This window comes from Nannospalax galili, unplaced genomic scaffold (genome assembly GCF_000622305.1).
Source record: "Nannospalax galili isolate Female #2095 unplaced genomic scaffold, S.galili_v1.0 scaffold251, whole genome shotgun sequence".
NCBI lineage: Eukaryota > Metazoa > Chordata > Mammalia > Rodentia > Spalacidae > Nannospalax > Nannospalax galili.
Window position 1 is genome coordinate 426,652 of NW_008329576.1, and position 12,170 is coordinate 438,821.

The window sequence follows — 12,170 nt, forward strand, 5'->3', positions numbered from 1 at the left end:
TGTCGCTGATTGGCCACTGGAAAGATTTGAAAGGAGGGGCTGGCGCGGAAAACGAAGGTTACTTTTTGGATCCTCAGTGGAGGCTTAGGGTGGAAGTTATTCCTCCACCTTAAAGACCCGGGAGTTTAGAAGTAGGGCACGGAGGGCCTCGTGACCGTGCGCTCAAGCCGAGGTGAGTGACGTTCCCTTTGCTGACTTGGGAGAGGCGTGGGCACCTCTATCCTTGTTCGAGGGACCTTGGGGCGCCCAGGAGCTCTGGGGAGCTCTCTGGGGTGGGGTAGTCGCATAGTGAGAACGACGGGCGACCTGGAGGAAGGGAGCGTGGACGCGTCAGTTTAGAACAGCAGCCCGGCATCCTCGCTAGAGGTTTTTCGGATCTGATTTCTGATGGGATTCTTTGCTGCTTCCACAGCCTTCAGTCTCTCTTCTTTACTCCAGTTAGCTCCAGAACTAATCGGCGCTGCCTTCTAAAATCCGTTTCCTTTTCTATAGCCTTACGCCATGAGGAACTTCAAAGGAGTCAACTTCGCCTCTCTGCTAAGCAGCCCGAAGGAGGCCCAGGAGCTGCTGCCCGACTTGAAGGTGAGGATGCTTTCTTGCCCAGGTCACACTTGGCTTTCTGAAATCAGCTGTTTGATCTATGTTTTGTTTCCTTTTTTTTTTTCCCCCCTTTTTCTTCCATACTGGGGATTGAATCCAGCGTCTCATGCATGCTAGGAAAGTCCTTCACCACTGAGCTACATCCCCCACCCCTCTTTACTTTTTATTTTGACACAGGGTCTAAGTTGCCTCAGCTGGCCTTGAACTCACTGAAGCCCAGGCAGGTCTTTGGATCCTCCTGCCTTAACCCAGGCCATGCCACCAAACCTGGCTTGTGTTTTACCATCATTTGAAGCCAGTTAAGCAGGGAGACCTTCTATGAAACCCTTTTCTAGTTCCTAGTTCACTCCACTCATCTCTCTCTCTTTGTAGGAGTTCCTGTCAAAATCACCAACTAGTTTTCCCAGCAGCCGGTCTGATGCTGAAAGGAGACAAGTATGTGATGCTATCCTGAGGGCCTGCATCCAGCAGTTGACTGCCAAGCTAGCTTGCCCTGAGCACCTGAGGAGTCTGCTGGAGCTAGCAGAGCTGGCCTGTGATGGCTACTTGTTGTCAACCCCACAGCGCCCTCCCCTCTATCTGGAACGCATTCTCTTCATATTACTTCGGAATGCTGCATCTCAGGGAAGCCCAGATGCTGTGTTCTGCCTTGCCCAACCTCTCCATGACTGCTTGGTAGAGAGCTGTCGCCAAGCTGCTCCCCAAGACTATGAGGCTGTGGCTCGGGGCAGCTTTTCTCTGCTCTGGAAGGGAGCAGAAGCACTGTTAGAGCGTCGAGCTGCATTCTCAATTCGGCTGAAGGCCTTGGGCTTCTTAGTACTATTGGAAGATGAAAGTGTTCCTTGTGAAGTTCCTCACTTTGCTTCTCCATCTGCTTGTCGAGTGGTGGCTGCTTATCACCTATTTGAAGCTAGTGGGCATGGTCTAGATGAAGCTGATGCTGATTTCTTATACAGCTTGCTCTCAAGGCATGTGATCAGAATCTTAGTGGGTGAGGGCAGTAGCTCTCCTGGTCCTCTTTCTCCCCAGAGGGCCCTCTGCCTCTTGGAGCTCACTTTGGAACACTGTCGTCGCCTCTGCTGGAGTCAGCACCATGACAAGGCCACCAGTGCAGTGGAGAAGGCTCATGATTACCTAAAGAATACCAGCCTAGCCCCTGGCCTTGAGTTATGCCAGTTGGGAGTACAACTGCTGAAGGCTGGGGAAGAAGAACCCCAGGCAGTGACCCAGCTTTTGATTAAGGCATCAGCTATCCTAAATGACAGTATGAAGGCACCATCACCTCCTTTTAGGGCACTGTATGACAGCTGCCAGTTCTTCCTGTCAGGCCTAGAGAGAGGCATCAAGAGACACTATGGACCTGATACCATCCTGAACCTCTTCGCTTTTCTTGGCCGGTACTGCTCCCTTCTCCGGCAGCTTCGAGATGATAGTGTGAGTTAACGACTCAGAGGTAGGGTGGGGATGTGGTTCTGTGAGCTCACTACCAACCTAGTGTTTGGCCAGATCTAGAAGTTCTGGCTCCTTGGTAAGCTGCTCTGGCCTTTGCCTGGGAAGCAGCCTGATAATATCCTAAGAGGGCAGGGATCATCCCGGGGTCCTCCCAGGGCTGTGTCAGCTCTTATGGACTCTGGGCAGTATTCAGCTCACTGTCTTTGGCCTTAAGACCAACTTCCCTGCTTCCTTCTTCATTCAGGCCTGTGAGATTTCCCCCAAGCAGCAGCAGTCTTTGCTTCAGATGCACTTTCAGGGTCTTCATCTCTACACTGGGATGGTTTACGACTTTGCTCAAGACTGTCAGGTACCATCTGGGGATCAAGGAATGTGAACGGTCTGAGGTTGCCCTTTGGAAGAGCTTTAGGGTTGCTTTGATTTTAGGGCGTGTGCTGAGTTAGAGGTCCCCTTGGGCCTTGAATGACTTTTCACTCTTGTTCCTCCAGGTAGATGAGCTGGTCAGGCTAGTGGAGAGTTGCAGATCAGCTGTTGTCTGGATGCTGGACGCCTTAGAGGGCCTGTCAGGCGGGGAGCTGACTGACTACCTGGGGATGACTGGTTAGTACCCTTGGGCCTAGACACAGAGTTCTGGGAGAGGGTTATTACTCATTAGGCAGCCAAATAGTACTTGCTGTATACTTCTGACCATTGTGGGTACCGGATGGCTAAGGAGGCAATGAAACAACTTTCAGTTTTGGTTTGTTTTTTTGTTTTTGTTTTTGAGACAGGGTCTTACTATGTTGGCCCTGCTGACCTGGAACTTACTGTAAATCTCATATAAATTGCCTGCTTCTGCCTCCAGACTGCTGGGATTAAAGGCGAGTGTCACCACACCCAGCTGAAAGAACTGTTTATAAGGATCAGTTGTTTTACTTAACACAGGAGAGAAGTGATGGGGCTTATTACAGCAGGCACTGATTGTTTTTGTTTTCTGGTTTTACTTTGCAGAGTGTTTTGGGGGTTTTTTGTTGTTTGTTTTTTGAGATAGGTCTCAGTATGTAGCCCTGATTGGCCTAGAGCTTGCTACTTAGACCAGGCTGGCCTCAGTCTCACAGAGGTCTATCTGCCTTTTCCTCCCTAGTGCTCAGACTAAAGGTGTACACCACCATACCTAGCTTGCTTTGCAGGTTGATTTTGGTATTTGTTTCATAAAAATGTTTGTGCCCGGGTCGGGCGTGGTAGTGCACGCCTTTAATCCCAGCACTTGGGAGGCAGAGGCAGGCGGATCTCTGTGAGTTCAAGGCCAGCCTGGTCTACATAGTGAGTTCCAGGACAGCTGGGGCTACAGGGAGACCCTGTCTCAAAAAGACCGAAAAAAAAAGGATGTTTCTAACTTAAACTTTTAAAAGCCAGGTAAACTATTCACATGGTTCAAAGTTAAAGTTGTTCAAAAGATTATACAGAAGCCTGGTATGGTAGCCCATGCCTGTGGTCTTAGAGCTGGGGTGGCTATGGCAAGAGGATCACAAGTTTGAGGCCACAAGTTTGAAGTTGGAAGTCAACCTTTGCTATATAGCTTTGTCTTAGAAGAAGAATCTCGGGCTGGGTATAGTACCGCACCCCTTTAATCCCAGCACTTGGGAGACAGAGGCAGGCAGATCTCTATGAGATCAAGGCCAGCCTGGTCTACACAGTGAGTTCAGGCTAGCTGGGGCTACCAGGAGACCCTGTCTTAAAAAGACCCAAAAAAGATGAACAAGAATCTCAGGCTGGGAGTGTAGCCCTGTGATAGAGCATTGCTTGATATGTACAAGGTCTTGGATTTCCTCTCTAGTACTGAAGAAAAGAAAAAGGTCATACAGTAAAAAGTTCTTCCATTCTTGATCACCTGTTTCCCCTTCTAGAGGCAGCTAGTATCAATTTCTTGTATGTCCCTCTGAAAATATTTGGTATATGTATGAACCAACATAGGTATGTGCTTTTTTGAGACCTTTTTTATTTAACTATACACAGGAAAGTGCTTAAGTCATAAATAAATAGTCTAATGAATTTTTATAAAGTTAGCACACTTTTTTAAAAAGTTTAATTTTTTTGATCTTTTTGAGACAGGGTCTCCCTCTAGCCCATGCTGACCTGGAACTCACTATATAGACCAGGCTGGCCTTAAACTCAGAGATTTGCCTGCCTCTGCCTCCTGAGTGCTGGGATTAAAGGCATGTGCCACCACACCTGGCTTATTTTTTTTATTTTTCTATAATATGTATGGGTGTATTGCTTGCATGTAGGTAGGTGCACCCATGTCGTGTAGTGCCCCTGGAGGTCAGAAGAGGGCATTGGATCCCCTGGAACTGGAGTTACAGATGGTTAATAGCCACCATGTGGGTGCTGGGAATGGAACCCAGGACCTCTGCAAGAGCAGTCAATGCTCTTAACCTCTGAGCCATCGCTCCAGCCCAAGTTAACACACTTTGTAACCAACATTAAGATAAGAGAATTTGACTTTCATGCTAGAAAACCCCTTGGGTCTCCTTCCATTCACTAGATTCCAGCCTTAAGCCACAATTCTAATAACTTTGCCTATCTTTGTACTTCATAGTATATCTCTCCCTTATTTTACAAAAAGCACGACTCTTTAGTTTAAATCATATGATCCCAAAGAGTTCAGTCATGGAAAGATTCTAGAGAATATTTCATACACTCAGTGGTCAAACCTTGCCTTATCATAGAGGGAGTCACAAAATTATTATTTGATTTGTTATTTTGCTACAGAGCCTCACTTTAGCCCAGGCTGGCCTGGAAGTCATTGTGTAGTTTCCTGCCTCAGCCTTCCAAGTGTTGGGATTATAATTGTGAGCCACCATGTCTAGGTTTTTATTCAAGATGAGGCCTCACTCCACTGCCCAGGCTAGTCTTCATCTTGTAGACTCAAGTGTTCCTCTCACCTTTGCCTCCCAAGTAGCTGGGGCTCTGGGCCCGTACAACGACACAAGCATGAGAATTCTTCCTGGGAATAATGAATAAAGTCTAACTTTACTTTCTCCCATCTGTCTATGTTGAAATCCAAGAAACTGCATCAGGCTGAGGATGTAACCCAGTGGTAGAGCACTTGCCTAGCATGTGCAAGGGTCTGGGTTTGAGCCTTAGCACTAACCCTCCCCCCAAGAGAAACTGCATATATAACTTTGGATTTATTTATGTAGCAAAATTGCACTATTGGATATGTCAGTAAAAGAAACAAAGTTCTGTCCATCATGGAACCACACTCTAGTTCTGGGAGAAGATAACTCAATAATTGAATTATCAACATGTTAAAAAATGGTAAGAAGCCAGACATGGTGGTGCATGTTTCTAATCCCAGCACTCCAGAGGCAGAGGCAGGCAGATCTATATGAAATTGAGGCCAGCCTGCTCTACATAGTGAGTTCCAGGCCAGCTGGGGCTACAGTTAGAACTTGTTAGAACAAACAAACAAAGGTAAGAGCTGGGCATGGTGTGGCTCACCTGTAATCTCAACACTCATGAGGCTGGGAAGGATTGCCATGAGAGTTCAGTGTCAGCCTGAGTTACATAGTAAGTTCCAGGCCAGCCTAGGCTATAGAGTGAGATCCTAGGGACCAGCCAGATAGCCCAATTAGTAAAGGCACTTGCCACCAAGCTTGATGACCCAAGTTCTATTCCCAGAACTCCCATGGTAGATGGAAAGAACCAACTCCTTCAAGTTATCCTCTGACCATGTGTGTCATCATGGCATGTGAACACATACATACATACAATAAATAATGTTTTTTTTAAAAAAGTGGTAAGAAAAATGGTAGGTAGTGTGGGGCATGGTGGTGCATGCCTTTAATCCCAGCAGTCGGGAAGCAGAGGCAGGCCTCTGAGTTCAAGGCCAGCCTGGTCTACATAGTGAGTTCCAGGCCAGCTGAGGTTTCCAGGGAAACCCTGTCTCAAAAAGACCAAAAAAAAAAAAAAAAAAAGAGGAAAAGAGAATAGGATTAGAAAGAGCTAGAAGTCCACTATCAACTTAAATTGGGTGGTCAGGGTCAGCCTTGTAGGGACGGTGGTATGAGCGAAGACTTGGTAGATAGGTGGATATAAGGCTGCTAACCATGAAGATGCCAGGGAAAGAACAGCCCTGGCAGAGTATCCAAGGCCTGAGGCTGGGGAGAGAGAGAGTCTGGGATATTTGAGGACTACAGGGAAGCTTGTGGTTTCAGTGGCATGAAGGAAGGAGGAGGAGGAGTCAGACCAATGTTGGCCCTAGAATCCTGACTCTGGAGCATGATGAAAACAGGCTGGTCTGTAAGGACTTGACACTTGTAGATGTGTGGAGGGGCCACTGTTATGAGGTTACCTCATAGGAATGGTGGGCAGCAGCTCACTTATTTTCCCTAGTGATCTGGAATGCTTTGGTAGTATTATTTGGAAACTACTGAGCTGACCCCAGGTTGAGCTTCTCAGCAGGACAGGGAAATGGGACCCATTCTGATGATCAGTTGTCTCCTCTCTCTCTGCAGCCTCTTACACCAGTAACTTGGCCTATAGCTTCTTTAGTCACAAGCTGTATGCTGAGGCATGCGCCATCTCGGAGCCAATCTGTCAGCACTTGGGCTTGGCAAAACCAAACACTTGTCCTAAGGTGCCTCCTGAGAAGGTAAGAGGGAAGGAAAGGGGCAGAATGGAGATTTTATGGTGGGGGACATGAGTGATATGAAGGGACCTGGCCACAGTTCTGCCTTACAGTGGGGTCAGTATCAGTACCTGGGCAGTATTTCCCAAACCTCACCTATACTGTTAATCTTTTTTTTTTTTTTTGATCTTTTTAGACAGGGTCTCCCTGTAACCCCAGCTGGCCTGGAACTCTCTATGTAGATCAGGCTGGCCTCAAACTCTCAGATCTCTCAGATATCCACCTACCTCTGCCTCCCGAGTGCTGGGATTAAAGGCGTGCGCCATCACCCCTGGCCCCTGTTTTACCTAATCTTTATTTATACGAGGCAGGGTCTCACTCTGCAGTCCTGGCTGGCCTGGAACCCCCTATGTAAACCAGCCTAGCTGGTCTCCCAGAAATCTGCCTGCCTCTATCTCTGGAGTGCTAGGATTAAAGGTGTGTGTCATTATACCCAGTCTAATCTTTTTCTTTCTTTTTAATATTTTATTTATTTTATGTATATGAGTGTATTGCCTGCATGTATATAAGCTCACCCATGTCTCATGTAATGCCCATGGAGTCAGAAGACAGCATCAGATCCCCTGGAACTGGAGTTACAGACAATTCTTAGCTGCCATATGGGTGCCGGGAACTGAACCTGGGTCCTCTACAAGAGCAGCTAGTGCTCGTAACCACTGAGCCATCTCTCCAGCCCCTCTAATCTTTTTCTTTAGAATGACATGCTCTTTGCGTTTGGCCTCCCTCCTAAGCCAGTGCTTCCAAACCTAGTTTGACGTTAGAATCATCTGAGTGAACTTCAGAGACATTCTGTTCTCATGCCTGCCTCAAGTTAGTTACTTCAGACTCTTGCCCCAGAGCTTAGTCTCCCCAACCCCAAGGTGGTCCTTGCACAACCAGAGTCAAAAACAATGTCTTAAGCAAGAATACCTTTGAAATGTTGGGTTGGCTGGATTGACAAGTGACATGGGCGGTACAGGGCCTTGGACTTCATCTCAAGTAAGTGATGAGTCTCTGAAGGATGTAAATGGAGTCATAACATCAGGTCGACATTTGAATTGCTTTGGCATCACTTTGGCAAACAGTGCAAGGGACAAGCCTAGGTTAATGAGACTGTGCAGCCCAGGCAGGGAAGGGTGGGCTGAACTGAACTAGCTGTGCCAAGAGCTAAAAGAAGTGACTGGGTGCAAGAAGTCAAGGCTTCTGGTCACTGATAAGTGACCAGCCGATAGGGAGGAAGAGAAGGAAGAGGCGAGAGTAGCCCTGTATCTCTGTAGATTAGACAGTGCTATTTGCTGAGGAAAAGGTCACCCAAGGAGAAGCAGGTCCTTAGGGTGTGGATGTTGACCATGAGGGCTGGGTGGATGGGAGCCGCTGAGGTGGAGAGTGCCAGGGGACTTAGTTCTCGGGAATGCAGAGAGGCAGGAGGACTACCTGCTGGTCCCCTCCACGTGGGGACGTGCTGTGCACGTTCGCTCTACTGTTGTGCCGTGTGCCCTCACTGCCCCTCTGTTCCAGCTCCATCTCTTCCCTGTCTCTGGTTAGCTGCACAGGTGCTTCCGGATACATGTGGAGAGTTTGAAGAAACTGGGTAAACAGGCCCAGGGCTGCAAGATGGTGACCTTATGGCTGGAAGCTCTGCAACCCTATAGCCCTGAACACATGGCCGAACCAGTCACTTTCTGGGTTCGGGTCAAAATGGATGCAGCCCGGGCTGGAGACAAGCAGCTACAGCTAAAGTAAGTTTGAGAGGAGGAGGGTGACCATGTCTGCCCATGTATCCATTCTGTCCCCATGTCTCTCAGCTTTTAATTTTGAGAAAGGCAATGATTCCTTCATCAGTATGCATCGAGTGCCTACTTCATGCCAGCCACTATGTACCTAGGTACCTGGAACATAGTGGTGACAAGCAATATTCTTGTTTTTGTTCAGTATATCTTCCTTTTATTGAGATAAACCATGACTTGTTAAAAGAAGGATGAACTTTGTTTTGTTTTTATTATGTATACGTATCTATGAGAGTGTATGTCACATTTATTTATGTATATGTGTGTGGGTGCCTGCAGAGGCCAGAAGGCATTGGATCCCCTGCAGCAGGAGTTACAGGCAGTTCTGGGTGCTGGGAACTGAACTCATGTCCTCTGGCAGAACAGCAAATGCTCTAAACTGCTGAACCATCTCTCCAGCCCCCAAGAGGGATAAACTTTAGATCGGTTATTAGGCAAGCCCTTTTTGGAGAAGTAATGTATGTAAGATCTGAAGATAAAGAGGAATCCATCACTTAAATATCTTGAGGAGCACTCCTTACAGAGGAAATGCTAAATAGAAAGGTCCAGGGTGAGAGCAACCTTGGGAATGGGAACTGGCTTGACAAAGCCAAAGGGGCAGAGACTCCATCTTCAAGGTCTCTATCCTGGTGCTGAATCTCCCTTCTCTCAGGACTTTGCGAGATAGCCTGAATGGCTGGGATCCAGAGACACAGGTGTTGCTGCTGAGGGAGGAGCTGCGGGCATATAAGGCTGTACGGGCTGACACCGGGCAGGAACGCTTCAATGTCATCTGTGACCTGTTGGAGCTGAGCCCTGAGGAGACCCCAGCCGGAGCCTGGGCACGAGCTACCCACCTGGTGGAACTGGCTCAGGTGCTGTGCTACCACAACTTTGTCCAGCAGGCTGACTGGTGAGGAGGAATAATAAGGAGGGAGGCCACTCCTGCTCCTTGCCCTAGTGTTACTGTTTGGGGGTCAGTTTTCTACTCTATGTTGCTGCTTGCCCCTTCGTTTTCTGGCCACTGAAACTTACTCAAGTGTGACCAGCTGTCTACAGTGGGCCCCTCCCAGGGCCCTGTGATTGGTACTCAATAATGGGCCTCACTTAAGTACATTTATCCCTGCAGCTCTGCCCTGGATGCCATCCAGGAAGCCCTGCAGCTTCTGGAGTCTGTGAAGCCTGAGACACAGGAACAGGATTGCCTTCTGGATGATAAAGCGCAGGCCTTGCTGTGGTTCTACGTCTGTACCTTGGAGGCCAAACTGCAGGAAGTGAGTGGTTCCCACTAAGCTAGCACCACCATGGGTATAGATCAGGCATTTCCCTGGACTGTTCCCACTAAGCTAGCACCACCATGGTTTTTTCTTTTGATCCCTCCTCTTCCCCATCTAGGGTATTGAGCGGGATCGGAGAGCTCAGGCCCCTAGTAACTTAGAGGAATTTGAAGTCAATGACCTGAACTATGAAGATAAACTCCAGGAGGACCGTTTTCTGTATAGTAACATTGCCTGCAACTTGGCTGCAGATGCAGGTGAGGGCAGTGAACATGTTCCATACTCATCTGATCCGAAACAGATACCTCCAAGTATGAAAGAGGCTGGACTTGTGGTAGGAGAAATTGGGGGTTGGGGAGGCTGGCACAAAGGGCAGAGCATGTTATTGAGAAAGCCAAGCTCTTTCCAGGTGGCCATGTGGAAAAAGTGGTCACTTCCTTCTGATTTGCAGCTCAGTCCAAATGCCTGGACCAAGCCCTGTCCCTGTGGAAGGAGGTGCTCACAAAGGGGTCAACCCCGGCTGTGCGGTGTCTCCAGCAGACAGCAGCCTCCCTGCAGATCCTAGTGGTCCTCTATCAACTGGTGGCAAAGGTAATGGGACAGGACTGATGGAAGTCAGTGCCACAAGGCTAAACCAGAAACAGCTCTCTCACATTTGACCTGTGTACTTGCTGAGTCGCCAAGCAATCCAGTGATTAAAAGCATGGGGCTGTGTCAGGCATGGTGGCACACAATTGTAATGCTAGCACTTGGGAGGCTGAGGCAGGAAGATTATGAGATGCAGGATATCCTCTCAAAAAAACAAGGGCTGGATAATGTAGCTCGATGGAGCACTTGCCTACCGTGTGCAAAGCTCTTGGTTCAGTCGCCAGTGTCACAAAAAGGTGGGGAGCAATAATACTACCTAATGGCATTGTTATCAGCACAATAATGCCTGGACGGTGTTTTGTGTAAATGGAAAACTTAAATGTTAGCTTTAATACTGGATACTTTGGCTCTTACACTCAAAAAAACTCATAAACACAATTTTACTTTTATTTCAGTACTGGGGATTGAACCTAGGACCTCATGGATGCTGGGCAGGCACACTACCATTATGCCCAGCTCTTTGATTTTATGCTCAATTGTGTGTACCACTTTTCTCTGAAGCTGGCGCTTACTGATTTGGGTAGTCTGGCTAGCCAGCAGGCCCTAGGGATCCTCCAGTCTTTGCCTTCACAGTGCTGGGATTACAGGCCATGCTCAGCTTTTTATATGGATGTTGGGATACAAATTCAGATCCTCATACTTACATAGCAAGCACTTTAAAGACTGAACCATCTTCTGAGCCTCCCCCTTTAAAAAGGTCCCCGCCCTTTTTTAATTAAAAAAAAATTTTTTTTTAATTTATTATTTTTATTTTATTTTATGTATATGAGTATTATGCCTGCATGTAGGTAAGTGCGCCCATGTTGTGCAAGGCCCACAGAGGATAGAAGAAGCTGTTGGATCCCCTGTAACTGGAGTTACAGACAGTTGTCAGCTGCCATGTGGGTGCTGGGATTCAAACCAGGTCTTCTGCAAGAACAGTCAGTGTTCTTAACTGCTGAGCCATCTCTCTAGCCCCATTATTTTTATTTTATGTGTGTTTTACCTGCATGTATGTAAATCTGCCATGTGTTTGTAGTGCCTGTGGAGGTCAGAAGGGACTTGGTTTCAATACTACCCAATCCCCAGTACCACCCAAAAATTAAATAAACATTTGGGTTTTTTGGTCTTTTTTTTGAGACAGGATCTCCCTATAGCCCCAGCTGGCCTGGAACTCACTATGTAGACCAGGCTGACCTTGAACTCAGAGATCCGCCTACCTCTTGCCTCCAGAGTGCTGGGATTAAGGGTGTGGGCCACCATACCCAGCAGCAATAAACATTTTTTAAAATCACACATAAAAGCTTTTGTCACAAAGCTTTAGGACATATTTCTAGCACAAATAGTCTTGAGACACTTGCTCAGCTCTTAAGTCTTGGTTCTATCACAGGCAAACTTATGTGAACTTAGACAAGCAACCTAACCTCTGTGCTAAAGAGTTGAGATTAGAGTTGCTATGAAAGTTAAATGAGCTGATGGACATGAACATCTTGGCACAGTGTCTGTTGCAAGTAAGCTCTGGTTACTAGTAGTGATTGGCATCTAAGCTTTGCTTAATTTTTGTGGTGCTGAGGAATCAAATCTAGGAACGCCAACATGCAAGGCAAACAGTCTACCAACTGTGCTACATCCGCAATTTTTCTTTAAATATTTTATTTATTTTTATTTTATGTGTTATGAGGGTATTGCCTGCATGTATGTGAGTGCACCTATGTTGTGCAATGCCTCAGAGGTCAGAAGAGGGCTTCGGATTCCCCTGGAACTGGAGTTAAGGATGGTTTGCAGCCACCCTGTGGG

The 12,170-nt window shown here is 47.4% G+C and overlaps 1 protein-coding gene and 1 pseudogene across 1 annotated transcript in view; one reads left to right on the forward strand and one right to left on the reverse strand.

Moving 5' to 3' along the window:
• The window catches only part of LOC103739021, a 6,988-nt pseudogene extending 6,633 nt beyond the window's left edge, over positions 1-355 (reverse strand).
• The window catches only part of Espl1 (extra spindle pole bodies like 1, separase), a 29,182-nt gene continuing 17,044 nt past the window's right edge, over positions 33-12,170 (forward strand). Inside the window, exons 1-11 of the mRNA XM_008838535.3 lie at positions 33-172; positions 493-582; positions 973-2,034; positions 2,297-2,401; positions 2,541-2,652; positions 6,552-6,688; positions 8,249-8,442; positions 9,143-9,382; positions 9,599-9,743; positions 9,865-10,003; positions 10,198-10,337. Coding sequence (XP_008836757.1) covers positions 502-582; positions 973-2,034; positions 2,297-2,401; positions 2,541-2,652; positions 6,552-6,688; positions 8,249-8,442; positions 9,143-9,382; positions 9,599-9,743; positions 9,865-10,003; positions 10,198-10,337 — 2,355 coding nt within the window. The 5' untranslated portion in view covers positions 33-172; positions 493-501. The remainder of the gene's footprint in view (positions 173-492; positions 583-972; positions 2,035-2,296; positions 2,402-2,540; positions 2,653-6,551; positions 6,689-8,248; positions 8,443-9,142; positions 9,383-9,598; positions 9,744-9,864; positions 10,004-10,197; positions 10,338-12,170) is intronic.